Source organism: Nanorana parkeri, unplaced genomic scaffold, assembly GCF_000935625.1.
Source record: "Nanorana parkeri isolate BGI_ZX_2015 unplaced genomic scaffold, ASM93562v1 scaffold409, whole genome shotgun sequence".
Taxonomy (NCBI): Eukaryota; Metazoa; Chordata; class Amphibia; order Anura; family Dicroglossidae; genus Nanorana; species Nanorana parkeri.
Window position 1 is genome coordinate 147,406 of NW_017306677.1, and position 25,020 is coordinate 172,425.

Consider the following 25,020-nt stretch of genomic DNA (forward strand, 5'->3'; position numbering starts at 1 on the left):
CGTGACCCAAAAGTGGGTCGCGACCCCGTGTTCAGTGGCTCAGCGCATGCCTTCCACTTTTCTAGGCAAGAGGCTCCTCTGCCTCCCCCTAGCGCAGTCAGTTCCGGCGTCAAGCAGCCATTCAAAATATGCTGCACGGTGCTTGAGGTGGGATGGGGCTATGGCCATGAGGGAGCTCCATCCATACGTGCATTGCTTACAGCTCCCTCACATGCCCTGTAGAGGTGTCTGGACCAGAGTCACATTCTGGCTCCTGGCACCTCTACAAAGCACGCAAAGGGAGCTGTACAAGCAATGCACACATAGATGAAGCTCCCTCACAGTACAGCACCCCACACTGGACCCCAGGCTGAGGATCCACTCCAGTTCTCGTAAGGTAGGGAGACTGGGTGGACCTTAAAAAACCTAAAAACAAAAAAATTTTTGGGGAGTGTGTAAGATTGCGTCTGTATGTCAGTGTTTTTGAGGGCCGTTCCCACTAGTACAGTGCATTAAACTGTACCACGCAATCACACCTACCTTGCATTTTGGTGTAGGAGGTGTGTTGCGTTGCCGTTCATTTGAATAGTACCCCCAAACGCACCTCCCACCCACAGTTCGTACGCCCGCACCGGAATGCGCGGTACCCTAATACCGTGCGTTCCATTGCAGTGCGATTTGGGTCGTGACTTAATGACCAAAAACAAATGTGGGTCCTGAGGTTACACAGGTTGAGAAACACCGGCCTAGAGGGTTCAAATAAAGCAGATTTACTTACCTGATCCCCGGCCCCTCTGGGCTGCTAGACTGGTCCCTTTAGCCTCTTGTCCCCTAGGCTCTAGCATTCTAAGGATCTGCTGACATCATCACGTCTAATGTAAGTCCGAGGGACACCGAGGGACGCTTCATAGACGAAGTGGCAGGGGAGAGAGGTGAGTGCTGACCTCTGCGATACTGAGGTTTAGGTGAGCGGTACCGAGGTTTAGGCTGTCTAGGGGCTTTATTTGAGCCCATAGACAAAATGAGCGCTTAAAGGAGAACTATGAGGTGAGTGCTTTTCACTCACCTCATAGTTCTAGCCGACCTGTGACAATGAGACTGTCACAGGTTGGCTCAGTAGATCGGGAAGTGAGCGAACACATACCGGGTTCGCTCGCCTCTCGATCCTGTCACGGCTCTCTGCCGTGACAGGGGGAGGGGCTGGATTCCCCTCTCCCCGCTCCAACCTGCCAGCGCTGACTGGCGGAACGGACGGGGAGGGGGCGGGTACAGCCGGCTCTGACTCTAGATAGGCAGAGCCAGCTGTCACTCACGCAGCTGGGCGGATCCCGTCATCTATGTCGGGATCCGCTCCGGCGTCTCAGTATACCGCGAGCTGTAGCTTGCGGTATACTGAGCTTAGGGTAACGGGAGGACGCTAGTTTGTGTCCTCCCGTTACCCTAAGGAGAACTATGAAGAAAAACACTGACCCCATAGTTCTCCTTTAACCCTCACAGTGCGGGGATAACCCCACTGCAAGGGTAAGTTTTATTTTCCAGTTCTTCTGCTAAGTGATGCATCCTCAATAAATTCAACATCCGACCTGGGAAAACACAGGCATGAGCCTGGCTGGGTAACAGTGCCAGCTGTTGAGAACAGTTGCACAAGACGCAGTCAGTGCAGGACTGTGCAGCTGAGCATGTAGGCCTCAGTGCTCTCTCAGACTTCTGTTTGAATAAGGGACCTGTCATCTGCAGACCAGTGTCTCTGCCAAATCATGCGAAAGCCCTCCGTTCTTCAAAAGGGGGTGCATGTTATGTAAGAGGAACAGCTTTCACAGTAACTTCCAGCTTGAAATACACATGGATTGATTTTTCACTGGGGTGACAAGTGCTTTGAAGCAGTAAATGTGCAGAATGTGTACACGGATCCTGTGCCGGAATTTATATTAGAAGAGGCCTGTCTACTTCACACAGAACAATCAATATACAAACCTGCACAATTACACAGGAGCATGTCACAAAACCCACTCAGTGTGAAAACATGTAATTGACAAGGGTACAACGAAAAACGAAAAAAAAAAAAAGTGCAGGTATTAAAAGGGAAAGTATAATGTATTTTCAGGGAGCGCATATTCTTAGTGGCTGAAGGCTTCAAATATAGTAATACAGTAAAATGAATTCAAATCAAATATACATTCCCCAGCAAAGTATTCATTTAAATGTTGGCTCAAACACTTACAGTCCTCATGTTTCCAAACGGCTCCAACTCTCTCAGCGCTGCTTCTCTGAACTTCTTGTCCAGTACAAGATAACAAGGGACAACACAGTCTCCAGCAGTTGTCCATCTACTAGCTTGGAGAAGGGGGTAGAGAGAAGCATGGAGCAGGAAGCAAGGGAGTGTCTCGCCCTGCTGTGCCTGTTGTCTTTGTGGAGTTATACACAGCTTACTAACAAACACAAAGGTGGCTCCACAGGACCCTGCAAGGGAAAGGAGCCAAGTTAAAACAGGATATTAGGACCGGTGCTCAGGGGACCAGCTGATTCTGCAGGAATCTAAAACGTTCAACATCATGAAGCAGCATCCATTGTAAGTGATTTAATCAGCATCCATCAAATGCATGAAGGGAGCTGTAGAAGCGTGTGAAGTCCAGAAATGGATTGTTTCAGCTCCTGGGCTTAGTAGTAGTCATAGACAGCCAGCAATTCCAGCACTAGCAACAGTGGGTCCCGCAGAAACCACCATTTTAAAACAATGTTGGAATGTACAGCCACTATACCAGCCTTGTTTTAAAATGACAGCTGCCACTCAAATAGTTAACAAATCAAAAAAGGAGCAAATAGGAGATGTTCATTGTTAGGGTTTCCATACACTTTTAGGCTGCATGCACACCTAAGCGCCGACACCGATTTTTGCTTGAGCAGTTGCTGTGCGTTTTTGCGCGCTTATGTTAAGTCATGCGTTTTTGTGAGCAGATTTTGTCACACTCATGTGAATGAGCAAAAACATGCAAACAAGCACAACGTGTGTTTTCAATTGAATCTATGGGGACAAAACGCGCTGAAATCTGCCCCAAAGTAGCTCATGTACTAATTTGCGTGACAGCCGTTTTTCTACTTGTGACAAAACGCAAAGGCCTGAACAGGGGTCATAGAAAAGAATGGGATTCCTGAGGTTGAGCGTTTTGTCGCGCTGAATCAGCTGCGACAATACGCCTAGGTGTAAACTGGGCCTAAATGCGGTGGCAGGTTGCGGTGATATGACATTTTATTGATACACTAACATGCATTGTGGTGGGCTGCGTCACAAAAATGCTGCACGTCAGTTTTTCATCTGTTCTGGTGCATTGGCTGCTCATTCCTGTAAACAGCTGCCTTACCGCAACCCACTTATTGCGTGACTGCACAGGTTTTAATACACCGCACAGGAACAGCAAAGTGTCAATGGCCCTATTTGTTCTGTAGTTCAAGAGGAGAACTAGGGGGGTATTTAGACTCCTTGAAATACCACAGGGACTGTGCACAGTACTGCTCTGCATTTCTGCCAGGATCAACAGATATTTTTGGCACTTATTGCAAAGATATAACACAACACTTGGGGAGTGGACCCTTTGTTAGTCCTTATTTTTATTGTGGTCTCTGTTCTGACTGGGGAAAATAAATGAGTTTGTCCGACTCATAGACTTGCATTGTAAGAAGGAGAAGCAAAGCACAACCATTGAATAACACTGCAAATGCAGGACACAAGTGCCTAATATACGATATACAGTACACACACACGAAAATCTGTTACCTTTCAGGTGAACGGAGAATAAGCATGTGGATTCATCCAACCCACAGAGAATGTAGCAATTTAATAAGGGCCCATTTACACCTATCCATTCCAGTGCATTGGGTAATGTGCACGTTACTGGAACAATCTGCACAATCGTCACATTAGTGTATTGCGGGGACATTCCTTTCATTGCACACCAATGCACAGTAATGCACTACTGTGAGTTGTGGTGGGCTGCATGAGAAAAAATGCTGCATGTCCTGTTTTTGTTCTGGTGCATTGACACAGAACATAACACACATGTGTTAGAGCAATGCACCAAAAAGGCAAATTGTGATTGGGCCCTAAAAGGGAACCTATACTGAGAAAATAAGTACTTAGCCTTTGCTGTGGGCACAGTCATGCATACTCAATAAAGCCTTGCTTCCTCTGTGTTCATATAAAAACAAAAACTTGACTATGCTTGTTACTTATTTGGAAAGCCTGTTCTCATTTACATTCATTTTCTTATAATATGTCAAGTGTTCCAGCCAAAAGACCTGCTCTGTTTTTTTTTTAATTAGCAGATGGCAAATTACTGCGTTAAATGATTCACATACGATTCCTGTGGTGGACGTTTTGTTCCCGCTTGCACACATTCAACGTCTTATAAATGACAATTTAACCTAAAAATCTTCATTAGTATCCACTCCTCTCCAGCCACTGAAGAGAACGTGAATCTGTAGTGAAAATGCCGGAGAATCTAAGTTTGCGTATATGCCTAGATCTGTCTGCTTTTGTTTGTTTTTTTTAATATGGAGGAATTGATCAGAACAGGAGGAGACAGAGTCTGGAGCAGTTGCCTATGTGAACCAATCAGCTTCTCTCTTCAGTTACATTTTAAAGATGAAAGATAGAAGCTGATTGGTTACTATGGACAACTGCTTCAGATACTGTCTGCTCCAGTTTTGATATATTCCCCTCAGTGTCAATAATATTTAAATACACATTGTCAAGAATATTTACACATTCACACATCTAGAATTTCTTTACCGTTTTACAAGCCTGTAGCATTCCAGAAATTACTCGATTGCCTGAATTGTTTATATACAAAGTCACATTTATTATTTTGGTAACATTGAAAACATTCATCAACACAATGGTGCCGAGTGGGAAATCCTGTCCAAAGTAAAAAAAACATCCCGGAGACCAAATAAGCTAAAATGTTCCTATTACAGTCCAAATATACAGATCATCATATTCCACTCAGCAATGACATGATTGTGGCCCTGAATCGGCCTCATGCTTCGGCAATCGGCAAACAGGGGTCAGGAAGGTTTCATGTTTTTAAGTCTGATTTCCCGTTCTCGTTCAAACTGCCTGTAGTCCACTCTCTCCAGGAAAGCCTTCCTATCAATATACCTGCAAACATATAGAGGAATTGGATTTAGTTGTGCTAAGATCATCATTAAAACAGAAGTATGATATATTAAGAACATGCTTCAGGACTAAGGTGGGTGTGTGCGTCATCAGTGTTATAATCTGCCTCTTGCCTCCATGTCCTGTAGCCCCGAGCGTGTTCCTGGTACTGCCAACTCCACGACCTGCTGCTACTTGTGTCTGCCATGAGCAAAGATGAGCCTGGCTTGGTGCAAACCCAGTTCCCCCAAGCCCGATGAAAACTATAACCGCCCTTGGTGCAAACCCCCCCCCCTTTCCTGGCCCAATTAATGGTGGTAGTTGTGGCGGTACATTCCCCACCTCCTTGTGACATATAGCTGTGGGGCGGGAATGTGCCTCTCTGCAACTGATTGGGTCGGGGGGTGGCAGTCACAGTTTTGAGCAAACTCTGACAAACTGGGTTCACACCAAGCCAAGCCTCATCATTAGTTCTGAGCATCAGACAGGATGCCATTAACTGACGCATGTTACAGCACACTTGTGGATCGCAGATGAAGAGGTAGACAATATTGTAAACACTCCAATTCCAGACTTAATACACATTAGGCTGGGTATACACAGTTACAACTTTGTTCTGAACATTTGATTTTTGAATTAATAATGGGGTCAAATCCATCACAAAATCGAAGGAGCAGGATGCAGATTTTTTTTTTCTTGAAAGAACAAAATTGTAACATAGAATGTGGTTTTTGTTCAGGAAACTCCATTCATTCCAAAATCAATTGTTAAAATCAAACGAAATTTTGAGCGGCATTCATCAAGTCTCTGACTGATGGCATCATCAAATGTTTTCATGAGATTTTTCGCAGTGTAAGGCCAGCTTAACTCAGCCATTTATGGCCCATTCACACCGGATCCACGGATGGTAACGCAAGTACAACGAAAAATAAATGGGTGTAATTGGGACAGTTCACACCAGTACATTGTGTTGCCGTCCTTTGCGCTGAAAAAAAACCTAGAGCATGCTCTTTTTCTCCGTGTAAAGCAATGCGGCAAAAATGTGCGCCAACGCAACGCAGAGCAAGCTTTACAGTGACGTATGTCAACTCTGGACATGTTAAGGTGCCCATACACCTTACGACCATCGCAAGACTTTTGTCTTGCGATGGTCGTAAGCTTATTAAAAGCTCGTACGATCTGCCCATCTTGGACAGGCAGATCGTACTTGCGATCATCGAAAGCCCTCTGAGGGGCGGGCTTCCGATGACCGCAATGCAGAACGGGCAGTGTGCGCGTGCGCACACCGGCCCGTTCCACAGCTGTCGAACGAGCAGGCTAGAAACCCGCCGACAATCGTACGATTCTCCGTGGGTTTTCGAGCATGTTGGTTCGACAAAAGACGTGCGACCGTACAGTAAAAACGGTCGCACGTCTTCGTTCACACTGCTCGATTCTCGTACGATCGCGGGATTTCCCGCGATTCTCGTACGAGAATCGAGCAGCGTATGGACACCTCTACTTCACATACAGCTTGTCCAAAAAATAAAAAAAAGACAAAAAACACAGCAGAACATAATGAATCGCACGGAAATTGGAAGGTACCAACTGACCTGCGACTACCTTCCCATTTTGATGTGAATAGGCTTTCATTTGCATATACTAGAGGGAAGCAGACAGGAGCAACCAGAATCCGGCTCTCATTTTTATAGTGCTGGTTCTAAAAACAAAATGATGAACCCCAATAGGTGCCATTAGTAACTGTGCCAGTAGCAACATAGACACTTTCCTTTACCTGGATTTGATAAGGACAGTTTATACAAATAATATTTTACTTTGTTGCATTAAAAATACTATTATTTCATTATCACTCAGTTCATTGCAGTCAGATTAAACACTGCTAGAATAATAAGTGTCATCAAAGTGCCTCCTAGGAAAGCAAAAGTTAATACTTACCTTTCACGCCACCTGCACCACTGACCTTTGCTATCTTGTAGAGCTATGGCAGCAGAAGCATCTTCAGCATCTGACATACTTTACTACAGAACACAGTAATGTCATAGGGGACAGCGGGTGGAACCACAGAGTGCAGTAGGGGGACCAGGTAACTGAAGATTCTCCTGCTGCTGTATCTTAGGGAACACAGATCGACAACAGCAGGAGTTTACAGGGATAAGATATGTCATCAGCACACCCACAAGCTTGTCTCCAGTTGTAAAGCTTCTTTTATATATGATCGCATAAATGAGCAAAATTTCAGGACTATGCAGGGACTAAAGTTGGGTAGATACTCTTCTATTTTCTTAGTTCAACCTGCCGGCTGAACAAAGAAAATAGAAAAGCTTCCTCCATCAACTGTTATGAGTGTTGATTCTGACAGCGGCCACTAGCTCTGACCCACCGACAATTTTCCAACATGCTCCTTCGATCAGGTGAACAAGGGATGCCTGTTGGAAACAGGCCGACAGTGGCACCCACACATTGAAATTTGAAGCATGTATACCTGACTTCAGACACGTGAATATCACATGCCTGGTGAAGGGTTCCTGCATGGTCCCAAAACATTGCTCATCTATGTGATCATGCAATAAAAGCAGCTTTTCACCCGGAGAGAATGTTGTGTAGATGACACATCTTGTCCATATACTGTGACCAGTAAGGAGTCATTGCTGCACCCTCATAACCACATAGTTGATTCCAGTATGGTATGTGGGAGGAATAGCTTCACATCTTTTCTTTACAAGGAGACATTTTGTATCAAGTGACAGAGTCACTTTAAATATGCAGAAAGAACTCTTCCATGGAGAAAAGAAACATTTTTGTAGCCATCTGGCCTACTCTGCAGGCGGTGGTCAATGTAAACGGCATCGGGGTACTTAGAGGATGTTCAGTGGACCAGGGAGCCTGTGTGAGGGTTATATAAGAGGATTTGATGCCAGAATACATCAGTTACCTCCCCTGCAAATGACTGAAAGCCAACAAGTAGAAGCTCAAGCTGAGTCAGGGCAGCCTGGGCACTCGAGAGGAAGCTGTACTGTGCTCAATGAAGGAGCCATGCCAGCTGCTTACGCAGCACAGACCTGTGCCAGGGGCGAACCAGCCTGATCCCTTTGTGCTGGTAATACAGGGCACTTGCACTGCTTTATTAATAGTATAATGTGCCTATTTGCTCTATTGTGCTTGGTGGCCATGTCATTAGCTCATCTTAAATACACATTTCAAAAGTCATTTATCACAAAAGCAGCCTTCAGTTTTGCGAACAAGTGATATTTGCAGACAAGCCAGAAGGCTTTTGACTTCTATTCAGCAGAAGAACATGATAATGCAATGCCCTTGTGCTGTAAACTGGCAGCTCTATAGCTAACCCTATACACCGTGTCTTTGCACTTATTTAAACTCAAAATCTCAATTCTGTTAGTGTAACTATAGTGTCAGTCATCCTACTCGTGTGCCCGATTATTTTTATGTCTTGACTACTGTAATGCACCTGTCATTTAAACGTATCGAATTTGAAAATATTTAACAGCGGGCACCCATTGTCTGAGGGTACCCTTCCCTTCACAAGTGACAGGCTCACTGAAGCACTTCAGCCGCTGGTATCATTCCTGTAGAGTGATGTCAGATGGGTGAGCGTTTCTTATTAAAAAGTCATTGTGTGTTTTCTGCCTGCTGGGCTGCAATCCCCTCAGCATGGAATGACTGTGGATCAAAGTTTTCACCTGTCATATGAAGGAGAACAGAGATGTTCTATAGTGCATGTATAATGCTCTCTTGTGTGATAAGGGATACAGTTAATGTTTGTGCTGAGATGATACAGCTCATCTGTACATGTTGTATGACAATGCAGAAGCTGTTGGCATTATACCCAGATTATTGTGACCCCCCTTGTGCAGAAATACTTCCTGTAACCCATTTCTAAACAACAGCCAGGCCCCACCATCGTTATGGAGGACTTATGTCTGTACAGAAATTAGGACACCCAAAGAGTGCCAATACATCAGATGACCTGCAATTTTATCTGAAGATGCTACTATGGCTAAGTTCACATGGGCGGCAAAGAGGTGATAAAGACAGGCGGCTGATCAGCATTTTTACTGCCCCCCACCTAAAGAAAAATCAACCAGGTAGCTGCTCAGGTCAGAATACACTGCTATGGCAACCATGCTTCACTTCGTGGTATGGCAAGTTTAGAGGGTAATTTTACTTTCCCAGGTGAACTTGGAAACATGGAATTACCCCCACCAATCTGCCCCCTCTGCTGCTCTTACCTGTCAACAATTGCACCTTCCCCTTCCATGGCTATCCGTACTCCCTACATGGAATAGCAGCCCTGCGGTATGTATTTTGCACTCAATGAGAAGCACTTCTGACCATGCTGAGCAATGAGAAGGGCTGCTCATTGTTCAGCTCAGTAAGGTGATAATGAGTGCTCGCCATTTGTGAACACAATTTGAAATACATACAGCAGGACTGAAATCCTGTGTACAGAGTATGAATATTACACCGGTAGCTGCGGAGGGGAAGGAGCGATTGTTGACAAGTAAGAGCAGCGGGAGGGTGGAGAGGGGACAGATTCCCTGTTCCCAAACTTGCCTGGAAAAATGGAATTACCCTTCAACTTGGCATGTCACATCTGGCAGGTGGTGCCAAATGAATGGGACCACAAGCCAACCAAAACATTTTTCAATGTAAAATTCCCCCTGGGATTAAAAAAATTAATAACATAGGCATTTAGGAAACAACAGAATCACCTCCTGAACACCTTCAAACCAACCCTCAAAAGCCACTGCAGATCACTTTTCAGAGAGATGATAAAGTCCACCTCCCATGTGAACTAGGCCTATAAGTACAATCTCGGATTAGAGCACTCCTTATTACTACATGGAGTCTGAATCATCTTGGGTGAGGCTCTTTTTAGAGTTTAACTCCACTTTTGTTATAACAATTGATAGAACATAGAACAGTTGGATAAGCTGCTACAAAAGCATTTTTTATAAGGCAGTATTAATACAAAATTTCCTTTCTAGTTAAATCTGCAGCCAGCTATGATTTCTGAAAGCTACCAAAAAATTGCACGAGTATATTCTGTACACAGCTGGCCTTACACAGAGAATGTTGGCCAATTCACAGGAACTGGCCAATATTCTAACAGTGGGTGGGCAGCTGGCTCGCCAAAAGTGGCATTTGTGAAGAACAGTTCAGGAATTCTGTTCCCCAAAAATGCCCAAAATACAATAGCTGGAGCAGGAGATTTCTCCTTCCATTCTGTTCAGCTAGGATGGAGGAATCTGTTATATTGTATTCGTTCAGCTCCCAGACTGAAGAAAAAAAATCTTTTAGTGTATGGCTTTAATGACACATTGAGGGGAAGTTATCAAAACTGGAGCAGACAAAATCTGGAGTAGCTGTGCATGGCAACCAATCAGCTTCTCTCTTCAGTTTGCTCAGTTAAGATTTTAAAATGAAAGAGAGATGCTGATTGGTTGTCATGCACAGCTGCTCCAGTTTTGATAAATTCCCCTTATTGTCTTTTTAGTCAATGAGGGGAAATTACATTTTTTTTGGTAGATGGATATTTTATAAACGTTTTGAAGTTCTTTAAAGATATATATATATATATACACACAGTGGTACCTCGGTTCACGAACTTAATTGGTTCCACGATTCTGGTCGCTGACCGAACTGGTCGCAAACCGAATCACAATTTCCCATAGGGTTCAATGTAAATCAGGGTAATCCGTTCTGAACCATATACATTTTTTTTTTTACCAGTATACAAAGTTACTTTGTTTTACCATTCTTGCTTCTTGTCACCTTCATTAAGGCTCTGCACATTCTTGTCACCTTCATTAATGATCTGCACATTCTTGACACCTTCATTAATGCACTGCACGTTCTTGTCACCTTCATTAATGCCCTGAGTTTTCTTTTTCCCACCACACTTGCTCTTCACTTTCTTGGGAGCCATGCTGGTTTGAATACAGTAATACCATACAGTACTGTGCTACAAAGCACACAAAAAAGCTTCACAGTATGTGTCCACAGCCCTGTCTGCGACCGCAATCTTGAGTACAGGAAGCCACGACTATGTGTCAGAGCGCCGAAGATGGCCGCAGTCGTGTTCATCACCCGAAGCAGAGTTCGCGAATGGAGGAAACATTTTGACGAACTCCCTGTTTGCGAACCGAAGCATTCGTGAACCGAGGTACGTGTGTGCGTGCGTGTGTGTAAAAAATTCTGATTCCCTTATTCTTTTCTTTATGTTTATACTCAGTTTGGGAGTATAAGTGGCTGTATAATTGGATAAGTGGCTGCTGTTAGGTAGAGTGGGATGTGTCTCTTTTGTTGGTAATTACAAACGCCTCTTAAATTATGTGACTTAGTCATGTGACTAAAGGAAGACTCTCCCACTCCGTACTCAGAAAATAATGGCAGGAAGTGAGTGGTTTTCATGAGTGAGCGTAAACGCAAATGGACTCAAAATTAAAGCTAAACCCCAGAATAAGCAAATATTGTCTATATACAAGAGATGTGTATTTTCACTTGATTTGCAGTGTGCTTTGTGTATTTCTTCCAGATCTGTGCACTCATCCAGTGTGAGACTTTGCCTCTGTGCAGGAGTTTCCTGTAATGAAGGCCAGTCGTTGCTACTCGCTCTCCTTGTGCAGGGTGACAGGTCTTGAATCCTCCCCCTCCATAGTTTTCTGCAGGCAGCCTGTAGTGGGTGGAGCCTGCTGGGTCCCTCCTACAGCTTTGCTCACTGCACAGGCTATGCGCAGCAACGTGATGTCACTACTTTTATTTGGTAAAATCTGGGATTCCAAAGTGCACATATAGTGGATAGATTGCCTTTGTGGCTATTGAGGATTGTAGAAAAATTAAAGTTTTTATATAAAAAAGAAAATCTTTACAATGTATGTAGCTGATGGGGGAGCAATTTTTTTAAGATGAGCTGCACTATAAATGTCATCCCTAATTTTGAAGAAGAATTAGGCTGGGTTCACACCTAGGAGTATTGAATATGCGCGTTTGCCGCGCTTTTTTACCGCGATTCGCTGTATAAAAAAAAAAGCGCGACAAACGCCCGTTTCCGAGGGCTACCTGGCTGTATCCCAATGGATACGCGCGGCAAATATGCCCAAAAGAAGCTCCTGTACTTCTTTGGGCGTAGGGCGTTTTGCAGCGCGTTCCTACGCGCTGTAAAACGCCCAGGTGGGAACTATGCCCATAGGCAATCATTGGTTTTCACATGTTGAGCGTTTTACAAAGCGTAGGAACGCACTGTAAAACGCCCAGGTGTGAACCAGGCCTAAGGTTTACCTACAGACATGTGTCTATAAATCTGCAGTATGGAGATTAGTAACGCACATCTTTATTATATGTGGCAGTGATGGATGATAGATGTCCCCAGCACACCTATGTCTTGTGTCAATACTCAATCTTCTTTATTGATGCAGACTGTCAAAAAACAACATTTCGGGGCCCCTCAGGGTCCCCTTCATCAGGTTTTAGTATGTCATACTAAAACCTGATGAAGGGGACCCTGAAGGGGCCCCGAAACGTTTTTTGACAGTCTGCATCAATAAAGAAGATGGATCATTTATGTCATGTCAAGATGGATTATTTATGTCATACTAAAACCTGATGAAGGGGACCCTGCGGGGCCCCGAAACGTTGTTTTTTGACAGTCTGCATCAATAAAGAAGATGGATTATTGACACAAGACATAGGTGCGCTGGTGGTATTTATCATATATTTGAAGATGCACCGTGCCATCTGTGGTTACTACAGCACCCTCCTTTTACATAGGGGTTTCCGGTAAGGAGTGCAGCAGTTCCTCTCTAAGAGCGATGGATGATAGGACACTCTTACCCATCTTTGCCTCTGTTGTGAATAGCCAATTCATCGCTGATCCCTTCTTGCTCTTTGAAGGTATCCCAGTCCAGCTTCGATTTCTCCAGTGTGCTCATCTTCATCTTTTTGGATCCCAGTTTCCCCAGAATGCTGCTCATGCCAACTGGTCTCTTCACACTGAAGCAGGAGATATAAAACAGGGACGAATGTCAGGATATTCTTCTATTAGGAGCGAAGAAAAATGTAACATGAAAAGAACAGAAGAACACAGCAGAGAGCACAGCAAATGCTGACTTGAATTTACTCACATCATTCTACCTTGTTCCCAAGATCCTAGTCTTTCTAGCCCGCCCCCCGCGACATGCTGATGAAATGATTAAGTAACACCTTTCCGTTTTCATTACATACCCTAATTTAGACTAGGGAAGGCAAAATTTAAGCAGATCAAACTTTAGTTTTAAAAACAAAAGCCCCAAAAATCCCAAAACACAATAGCAAGGCATTGCCCGCATTGCAGGAGAAAGTTCAAATAACAAACAAAAGCATGCGGCTGCTGAAAGCCTTCTGTTCACTTTATTGCAAATAGTTCCAGGAATTTTACCAATTTTAACCAGGACTGGAAATATTCAGACAGAGAAACGGAAACCGGGCAGTCCAGCAGACCGTTCTAATGAGAAGCAATAAAAAAAAGGCCTCCAGTGTCTGTCTTTTTTATTTTTTTTATGTGTACCAACTACCTGCCACACACTGAAATCATGGAAAGGATGGCAACAACACAGGAGGCAGGTTACAATGGTGTAGAACAAAAATGGCTGAAAGAAAGGCAGAATCCCCAGGCTGCTACACTCAGCATTTCCTATAGTAATATTAAGGTCTGGGCGTGTTTCATGTTAATGTATTCTCTGCATCATGGTAAAAAATGCCAAGTCTCCGCAGCGATCCTCTGCCCCGAACTTCCTGGCCGGCCGCAGGACTGTGTGTGTCCATGGACGCACATAGCTACTGCGGGCACGACCGTGAACGAGCATGCCTCTACAGCAGCCGTTTAGATGCTGGTGGCACCTGTGCAGGGGGTTGGGGGGATAGAGGATGTGGGCATCCACTAGACCCACGAGGAAATGAGAAATTAAAAAATAAAAAAAAATTTGCAATTAAGATAAATAATAAAAAATAATATCAATAATAATATCACTTTAAAGAAGAACTTCAGAAATTTAAAAAAAAAAAACTTACCCTTCAGTAGGGCTACCCCCTCATTGCAAGGGTTAAGTGCTCATTTTGTCTATGGGGCTTAAATAAAGCAGATTTACTTACCTGATCCTTGGTCCTGCCAGACATCTAGACCGGTTCCCCCTTAGCCTTTTCTTGCCTGTGCTCTGGTGGTCTAAGGACTGCCGACATCATCACATCTAATGCAGATCCACTGACTTGCATCAGACATGAGGACGACAAGGTACATTTCACAGCCAGAGTGGAGGGGAGAGAGCTGAGCGCTGACAGCCATGGGATTCAGGATCAGGTAAGTATATCTGCTTTATTGGAGCCCTCTAGACAAAATGAGCACCTAACCCATGGAGTTTTTAAATTCCTGATGTTCTTCCCTAAGAGTAGCTTCTTTAAAGCTAAACTCTGATCAGTCTTCAAAAATAATTTCTGTGTGCCCCTTACCGGTATAGGAAGGGTTAAGGTCAGGGGGTAGACAACCTCGGCAATCCAGCTGCTGTGGAACTACAAGTACCATGAGGCATTGCAAGACTATCAGCCTCAGGAAATCAGTGGAAATCTCTCCAAAGTGAGGGGAATTTCCCCTCACTTTTGTCACAGGAACAAGTGTCCCCACTAAGATTTTTAGCTCCCGGGAAGGACAGGTGCTGCGTGTGATTAGTACGCAGCCCCTATCCTTCTCTATGGGAATACGCGGCCCTACACTCACCCCAAGTGCAGGTTCATACGGGTGCGGGTGTACCGGCTCAGACAGAGACAGGATCCATCCTGTCAGCGTACGAGTGCGGATAACCGCACGGACGTGCAGGGCGGGTCAGCGCAGGCGCGTAACGAGCTGCCCGATACGGCCGTGCACGCAGCTGTACGCGACGGCCTTCCCTCGTGTGAATGAGGCCTTAATATACGTTCAAGTCTGTAACTGTTTCAGCGATGTATCTGAAATATGTACCAACTGGATTTTGCCAAGTGACAGAATGCCAAAAGAATGAGGCCCGGCAGCAGTAAAAGGGTTAACACTATATCTAGCTTCTTCTCACCAGTTCCCACCATTGTAGAGATACAACAAAGGAGGGGAGGGTGCAGACAATGCGAGTACTGGGCAGTTCAGATATCACAAAGGGCTGGAACGGCTTTCCCATCACTAAGATAAGACAAGACAGCGGTTTCCATAGCACTCTGTAAATACAATGCTGACACATTTACACCTTGCTATGGCAATAATGTAAAATCGAGAAACAACACAGCCATGTCTGGGCTACAGGCAGTCAACTTTAGGCTTGTATTTATTTTTGGTAAAGCTGAACTCTGAGCACATAAAGGACACACAATAAAGTAGTATTACACCCTCAAACTTTTTTTGCAATTAAGATCAAACAAATATTCATTGCCCAGCAAAGTGTTTCTTTACACTTTTGCACTTCCAGTCATCATGTTTCCAAACAGCTCTAACTCTCCCAGCTCAGAATCCCTGAACTTCCTGTCCAGTACAAGCTCACAAGGGACGGAGCAGTCTGCAGCAGCCATCCATATTGCTTGGAGAATGGAGGAGCGGGAAGTAGGGGAGTGGATTGCCTTGCTGTGCCTGCGCGTTTTGTGGACACGTTTGAGGCTTCCTCGCTCACACAAGGGTGGCTCCATAGGACCCTGCAAGGGAAAGGGAACTGCATGGCTGCTGGTGTCCATGTGCCCTGACAATGTTGATGCGCTCGATCGAGCCGCATTGCACGGTTTCTTTTCTTTTTTTGCTTTGTTAGAGCTTTATATAAATGTCACAAATGACATTTCATTAAAAGAGAACTATGGGGTAACCTTTTTATCCCATAGTTCTCTTTAGGGTCACGGCAGGACATATACTAACCTCCTCCCGTGACCCAAAGCTCAGTATATAGCGAGCTATACTGAGAGCACCACAGCTGGGACTGATTCTGACAATACTGTTGCGATTCACCCAGCTGGCTGATTGACAGCTGGATCTAGAGGCAGAGCCAGCTATACACGCCCCCTACCCCGTCCATTCCTCCACTCAGCGCTGGAGGATCGGATCGGAGCGGGGTGGGGGGGAAATCGATGCGGGGAGCCGTGACTGACTGTCACTGCTCTCTGCAGGGAGATGATCGGGAAGAGAGCGGATTGGCGGTATATTTTCCTTCACTTCTCGATCTATAGAGCCGACGTGTGACAGTCTCAGTGTCACACGTGTCGGCTCTAACTATGAGGATGAGTGTAAATCACTTACCTCATAGTTGTCCTTTATATTCTATTGGCTCCCCGTGGTGCGATGTGGTTGTACCGCGTCTCACTGCGGTGCACTTCAAGTACTGCATGCTGTACGCTTTTTTAGCCTCACACCACCAAATGCAGTGGTGTGAACTGTCACCACCCATGACAAGGCAAATTGCCTTATCTTACGTTTGGCTGCACTGGAAAAAACGACCAGCACAGCCCGAACGCAGATGGTGTGAACGAGCCCATGGTACCTGCATGAATCTATAACCAGCCTGTTAGGCAGGGAGCACATTGGGAAGGATTACAACAATACAAAAACACAAAAAATCCCCAGCTTCACCTGCCAGCCAGCCTGCAACCAAACAAATTGCCCTGCCAACAGTATGCGTTAAAATCAGAGGTTTTAGTTGCACAAACCTTTGGCCAAAAATATGTAGAAGCCACACTGCCGCGCCAAGGCACCTCTGCAAGGTGTGGTCCTAACTCTATGTATACGAGTCTCCAAGTGTGAGCATATTAATGAAGTCGATAAATTGCATGCAGGTGTACCTGGAGGTAGCCAACTCCTCCTAATAAGGTGCAGGGACGCACTGGGGGCCCAGCAATCTAGAATGCACGCTGGGACCCCAGTGCGCCCCCACAACCAACTGATTCTGCAGGAAACGAAAACTTATAAACATCAAGGAGCAGCATCCATTGTAAGCGATTAGATGTAAACACAATCACTAAAATCTCATTAGCATTAACAAGCTCATATCATTTTACAAATTGTTTTTTAATCTTTTTACATCAGCTTATAATAAAAATACCTGGTGATACCTGTAGGTCCTTGTTCAGGCACTTCCCATTATAGGGTGACAACACTCTGTCCCTGTCTGCCTATGTGCTCCTGCATTGTCACCATGTCAAATGTGGCGACCATACTGACGCACATTACTAATGACAAAAAAAGGTAAAAAAACATTTTATGGAAAAACACACAATATGGCACTTGTTTATGATACACATTTCTTTTGAAAGCTTAAAGTCATCCAGTTGGAATTTAGAGCTTTAGGTATGGGAGAACCCATCATTCCGGAATTATCTTGCGGTTTATACAGTGTCAGGTGATCAAAACAAGCAAAGAGCGCTCGGCAGCATATGGGCAAAACACTCAAAATACAATCTGTACAACTACATGATCGGCACTTTATTAACCACTTGAGTCCCGAGGCCTTGATCTCCCAAAATCCCCCTAAGCTGCAGAACGTTTTTCTCTCCCGTTTCGGAGATGCCTTCGTTCTGCACATTATATCTTTTAGGTTTTGTGGTCTACTTTAGCATATTAGTTTTTTTCTGGACAGATATGACTTTAATTTGGTAGAACATTTGTATACATTCATTTTTATCTCCTTGGTTATTGGGAATAGATAGAAAAAATGCATTTTTCTGTAATTTCTTCCCTACGCAATTTATGTAATCTAATTTCTGTAATCAATTGAATGACATTGCTTCACTTGTGTGCGCATTTGATGGTTGTGCAGTAAATATGTCATCCAGATCATTCATATTGGGGATTACTCCGGGGAGGGAACATTTTTATGTATTTTTAGGAGATTTTATATATATAAACACTTTTCTGCTTCTTTCTTTTCTTCTTTTTTTATTGGGGATCTGGATCTGATCAGTGGAGACCTAACCCATACTTCTCATAAAGCTATGCAGCAACAGATCACTTTTAGTAGTGATCTATTGCTGGCTGCAATTATAATCACTATAACAGTGATCTGTTGCTGCAGTGAGACGTTGGACAGAGCTGTAACATCTCTGCTCGACCCTCTGTACACGATGTCACTACACTCCCCATGTAAACAGAATGTGGAAGCATTCTGATTGCATTCACTTCTACATTACACTTTTATGGAGCTGAAACAATCCATTTTTCAGACAGCTGGCAGGGGCCACCAGAAGCCATTTTGACCATTCATTGCAAAATGACACTCTTAGTAAAGGGGCCGTGGCCCACTTATGCAGAACAATACTGACATCACTAAATGTTATTCATATCTTGTGACACTAGCAGAAAGATGCAGCAGTGCCTTAGATCTCACACTGCAGATATACAGCATCGAGGCTATAGGTACAGGAGGAGCACTGCTACTTCCCACAAAGAATTCAAGACAAAATTTAAATTGTTCAGGGCTTTGATTGGGCACATTAGGATTTCTAGACGTTCCCTATAACTTAGCAACTCTTCTATTTTTAAGTTCAGGTCCACTTCAAAAAGGCAGCAACTATTCAACATCAGACTACAGGTCACCTATGACCTCAAATCAGTCCAGTTCAAGTGTCTCAGTGTAACAAAGTAAGCACAAAATAAGGGTGATATAAAACCTTCATAAATAAGCCTGCACAATAATAATAATGAAACTCTGAATATTGTACTTAAACACCATAATGAATAATTCTCTGGAAAGTATATGCATTAACCCCACAGCTATACTCATTTTAAATTTCAGAATACAGCCCTGAGATTTCAGACAGCCGAGTAAAACAAAAAAAAGCCTAAACTCTATAGTCTCTGGAGCAACTCATCTGCTTTCACCTCTGCTGATGTGTCATTTCAGGCAAGCTTAGCAAAATGCAATGAATGATAATGAGAACTTTCTCCCTGCAATGCTACACTGCACTGCCCTCCGTAATATCCTGGAATTGTACTTGCCCTTGATCCATGCTTGAAAATAACATTTTTATTGCTGTGGTTGAATGCCACTGGCGCATATTTAATCCCATTTTAGATGAAGAAAAGCAGCTCAAGCAAAACACATAAATAACATTTCAGTGCTGAAGCCGGTGTAAAATACAACCGAGTAAATAGAAGCCTGTGATCCTACACAAGCCTATAAATACTGGAGGCCGGAAAGGAGGTTCTTCTTGTCCTTATACTTCCATATACAGTATACGTAGATCATACAGGCAAATAGAACTACCCATTTGTGATGCCATCAGCACTACCCTCCACAACCACAGCTCATGATTCTATATGTGCCACAAATGCACTTGGGGCTCATTCATACTTGGGGGTTTTGGTAACAACATGCTTGATCTATGTGTGGAGCATTGCGGTACCATTCATTGTGATTGGCACTCCAATGTACTGTACGGTAGAGCCCAATTCACCGCAGTGCACCAGAATGGGCAGCACAGTGTAGTGGTTAGCGCTTATGCCTTGCAGCACTGGGGGTCCCTGGTTCAAATCCAGGCCAGGTCACTATCTGCAAGGAGTTTGCATGTTCTCCCTGTGCTTACGTGGGTTTCATCCCACATTCCAAAGACATGCTGGTAGGTTAATTGGCTTCTGTCTAAGTTGGTCCTGTATGTAAAATGGGGACCTTAGATTGTAAGCTCCTCGAAGGCAGGGACTGATATGAATTTGCAACTGTGGAAAGCACATCATAAATTGTTGGCGCTTTATAAATACCTGAAATAAATGTATATACCATGTGTTGCACTTAATCTGTTGTAGGGTGTTGGCAGCTGTCAGGTGTCAGTTATAATGAATGGGCTACTTAATGCAATGCAGAGTGCCATAACAGCTTAATGCACCACAATGGAATGGGCCCTGAATGATGGTAAAAGGAATAGCTAAAATAGAAAATCAGCTGCTGGAGAATGCTGGGCTAACTCCCTGACTAGTACAAGCAATAGGTTTATATTGGCAAAGGGGGTCATACCTGACTTGCTACACTTCAATTCTGCAATATGTACACAAAAATGTCAGAAAAACCCTTTGCATCTAGTAATGATATTCTAAGCATATGCCAGAAGTGCTTGTAAATGTCTCAGGCAAGACCCAGTATATGTAGGTATTTAATGAGTTTGCTGCAGGTCTGAATTGAAAAGAACTCAAATCTACTCGTTGTACCCCCAAAAGGGACAGTCACCTCCATGCCCATGTCCTGTTCACTGCGATTGCCCCCCTAGTTCTACCACTTTCTGCAAGTGCTGCTGTGCAGAAGACAAAGAGATACTGATACCAAAGGGAAATTCAGGTACTCACTAAATTTAGGGTGTAACATAAAACACGGTCAGATCACAACCCCCCCCCCCCCCCAGTTCTTCTCCCCGCAGGCTGCTGCTGTTGCTTGAATTTGGCACTGCTGTGTATAGCTTCGTCCACACAGCCACATCATCCATTCACAGATCCTTTGTGAAGTGAGGAAATATATAAACCATCAGCGATCAAGGCAAAGGGACTTCAATGGAATTCAAGTGAGGTGACATGGCCGCACTTAAAGTCCACTGGCACTTCCTCCTGTCCATGTTACGGAGTACCTTGGTATGAAATCTGATGGGCGGAAGAGTCTGCAAGAGCCGTAGAATTACAATCCTTTACTGACTCCTATGCAAAAAAATTATATAGGCACATTTTTTCTTTTATGAATGAATGTGCATTTATTATTATTATTTATTTTTTTAAAGGTGGAATTCCACTTTAAAGACGCATTAATTTTTAATAACACCACTGCATTTAATCTATTTTTTAGATCTGTCTGGAGATTGGTTTAAAAGTAGAACTTGGATCAAAAACAATGCAGAAAAAATAAAAAGGTATATAAACAGAAATGTGATTTGTAGTATAGATTTTGTCATATATAAACCTGCAATGTCTGCGCACACCATCTTGTTTAGATGTCCAGTTTCCTAGAAGCCACCACACTTCTATGATGTAAATGCAAGCAAAGAATTAATTTCCTGGACTCATGCTCTTTGCCTCTGCAGCTTCGCACATGAGTGAACTGCTTTTGAATGAAGTTGTTCTGAGAAAAGGTCATTTCACAAAACCTTGCTTTGCCATAATTATCCCTCCCTTTTAGATTGTAAGCCCTCACGGGCAGGGCCCTCCTTACCCTCTTGTCTTGATTTGTATTACGATTGTAATGTCTTCCTTATATTGTAAAGCGCTGCACAAACTGTTGGCGCTATATAAATCCTGTATAATAATAATAATTTATTTTTGCCTATTCCATGTCACTTGATAATCAATGTCCATCTCTGATCTCTGCCCAGCTCATTCTTCATTGCTGCTCTGCTCATCATCAGGTCTCTTAACAATGGCCCAATCACCACCATGCTCTACTCCAAGCTGGTTATCAATGCCCCTGTTAACTGCCCCCTCTATGATATATTTTACCGATTGGTCCCCTCTTCCATACATACAGTACTTCTGGGCTGTGTCCTAGGCACTGAGGAACTCTTCAATGACATCTGATATGCAGATCAGAATCAGGCAAGAACGCTCCATGGGCTGCTGATAGAGCTAAGAGATTTGTTCTCTGGAGTCAGCAAGATACCAAGATCGAGAAGATAATTGCACTTGTGTATTCTTAAGGCCCATTCACAGCAGTCAGGTACTCTGTGGTCTGTTTATTGCATGCATGTCTTGTGTTAATATGCGTGGCGCTAAAGGACATTCATCTGAAAGCAGCAGATTTAGAAATTGAAGCAACACACCAATTAAAATAGTCCAGATGCAACTTTTTTCTTTTAGGGTCAGGGGAGATTCAAGTAGAGCAGCCAACATGTCTCAGGGGTCCAAAACACACCCCCTTCATCAGGGCTAAATGAGACAAATCATGTAAGTGGACTACAATCCTGCAGCTTGCGTGATGGGAGTACTTGCCAGCAGACGGTTTGGCAGCAAGGTTATTAAACCCTGATGAAGGGGGTGTGTTTTGGACCACCAAAACATATTAAGGGGAATTTCTCAAAACTGGAGCAGACAAAATCTGGAACAGCTGGGTATGGAAGTCAATCAGCTTCTCTCTTCAGTTAAGATTTGAAAATGAAAGAGAGAAGCCGATTGGTTGCCATGCACAGCTGCTCCAGATTTTGTCTGCTCCAGTTTTGATCAATTCCCTTTCTTTGACTGCTATACTTGAATGTCCCCATGACCCTAATAGAATAAAGCTGTATCTGGACTATTTTAACTGGTGTTGTGCTTCAATTTCTACATGTACTGTGTTCACGGTCGAGCCAAGGATACATTGTAGATCCTTTGGATTGTAGTAGCTGCCTACCCGTCAGCCTGATCACACATGTGCACATTACTTAACTACTGTTGTCTTAGAAAAGAGAAGAGAAGATCCACACGGGTTCAATGCTATTCTTTTCTCCCCACACTTCCAAATATCCATTTATGTGAAACAACACAACAGACCTAATATGATATTTGCAGCATTTTGTGTGTGGTGCAACGCAAATGTGTTGGGGCGGCATTCAAAATGAATGCCACCACAGTGCACCAATGCACGTAACATGCAGTAACACAGTTCACTGGTATGTAAAGGGCCCTACCCAAACCTAAGCACCTACATCTAGCCCTCCTTGTCTCTGCTATGAGAGAATATCAGTGCAAACAGCCAACATCTTTATAATTCAATGTCTGGCACTATTAGCAGTTCCTGTCTACATCAACATGATCTCAGTAGCTTATCTGGTAGGAACTTGCAAACACACTGCAAACTGCATAGGAACATGCTTTCCTTCACTGAAAAGGTTCATTGCGCCATCTATGGGTACAAACACAAAACACTCGATTCTACTTCACTAATACAAACATTCTTCTGTAAATTCACACAGCTGATTAACCATTTTGAAAAACAGTTTAAAGCTACATTTTTGGATGAACACAAATTATCTACATACAAGAGGCATATACACTGGCCACTTTATTATTCTCTCGGAGTTACAGGGTATGGTCTGAGAACGAGAAAATATCCAGTGAGAGGAGCAGTTCCATTGGTGAAAATGCCTTGATGATGCTAGAGGTCAGGGGACAATGGCCAGACTGGTTCAAGCTGAGAGAAAGGCAACAGTAACTCAAATAACCATTTGTTACATCCGAGGTATGCAGAAGAGCATCTCTGAACACAAACACATCAAACCTTGAAGCAGATGGTCTACAGCAGCAGAAGGCCACACCGGGTGGCACTCCTGTCAGCTAGGAACAGGAAAACGGAGGATACAATTTCCAAGGGCTCACCAAAATTGGACAATAGAAGGCTGAAAAACGTTGCCCGGTCTAAGGAGTCTCGATTGTGCTGAGACATTTGGATGGTCGGATCAGAATTTGGCATAAACAACATTTAGTAATGTTTAGTAAATCAACCCTAAGAGATACTTTAGCTGGCAAGCCTAGTCTTTAGGGGAATGGAGGTTAAGAGCACGCATTCACAGGGACTCTTCTGTGGGCACAAACTATACATGGTTACAGTATGCCAGTATGAAAATGTATTTTAGCAGTCTGCAGTCTGCTGCAAAACAGAAGTTCTCCCCAGCATGAGAACAGGTACAGATTTAAAAAGGAAGAGCAGCAAAGAGAAGGGAAACGACCATGGATAACAGTAAGGCACACATTACAGTATTGTTTTATGTTAAAAAATCTGAGGGTTTAATGTCACTTTAAAACCCTGTGTAAGCCATTTGATTAAATATCATACATGAAATAGGCCAGAAGAAGCAAAGTGCATTTAAAGCTGAACTCTAGGCCGATATAAAAAAACACAAATTAATGTGGCTCTGTAAACCCCAATAAAATAATTCAATCTATTTTTTTTTAAATGCAATGAAGGTATGTATCTGAATTTGACTTGAGGTCCCCAATACAATAAGAGTCTGACTAGGAGCCAATCAGACATGTTACATTCAAATATGTTGCTAATAGAGAGTAGAGAGTGAGCAGAGGCATAACCTCATCAATCTTCTGCTCTTTCACGGTCTAGTCAGAAGGATGGCTGTAGAGACAGGACCCCACTGTATTTATTAAACTAAAAAACAAATATATAGCAGCTTACCAGTCCTCCCATATGGGGGCTGCAATAAATGTTCTATTATTTTCAGGCTTTTTTTAACCTTTATTTTTACCTGTTGATCCTGAGAATAACACACTTCTTCTCCCAAAGTGTACGTTTTTATATTATATCTACATTATATCTATGGAGGAAGCCATTGTTGCTACCCAGGATGGCTTTGTTTACCTCATTACATGGGGGGATTATTAATTTCCAGAATAAAGATAAAAAATGTTAGGCGGGGTTCACACCTAGGCGGCATCGTTTTTGTGCGTTTGTACGCGCGTTTCGTATGCGGTTATTTGCACCTTTATGCACATTTTGACACGCGTTTGTACATGTGTACATAAAGACGTGTGTTTTGACTGGCAGCTTATGAAACATTGCGGGCAATGGACGAAGGCGCGTACAAGCGCTCTGGAAAATGTGCATCATGCTTCTGCCGCACATTTTCGGACGTTTCCACTGAAGTCTATGGGGCAAAAACGTGCTGTTAACTGCCCAAAAAAGCTCATGTACCTTTTCGGGCGTTTGGAGTTTTCCTGCTCACGTGTGAACAGGGGCCATTGAAAATCATGGAATTTCTCGTGTTGGGCATTTAAAAGCACTTTTGCAACTGCTCAAAAATGCAGAGGTGTGAACCAGGTCTCAGACTTCCACTTCAGCTCACAAAAAGTGACAATGATGCTGCATTTCTAGCAAGATCAACAGGTATTCTCTGTGCTTGCTGAAAATGTTCTAATTAATGCAGCCACCACATAATTGGTAAGCTGC

At 43.6% G+C, this 25,020-nt stretch overlaps 1 protein-coding gene across 1 annotated transcript in view; it reads right to left on the reverse strand.

Annotated features, from left to right (window-relative positions):
- Positions 1-4,814: 4,814 nt before the first annotated feature.
- Positions 4,815-25,020, reverse strand: part of CFDP1 (craniofacial development protein 1) — a 50,142-nt gene continuing 29,936 nt past the window's right edge. The window contains exons 6-7 of the mRNA XM_018559654.1: positions 12,983-13,141; positions 4,815-5,134 (exon numbers count right to left, since the gene is read on the reverse strand). Of these exons, the coding sequence (XP_018415156.1) occupies positions 5,041-5,134; positions 12,983-13,141 (253 nt within the window). The 3' untranslated portion in view covers positions 4,815-5,040. The remainder of the gene's footprint in view (positions 5,135-12,982; positions 13,142-25,020) is intronic.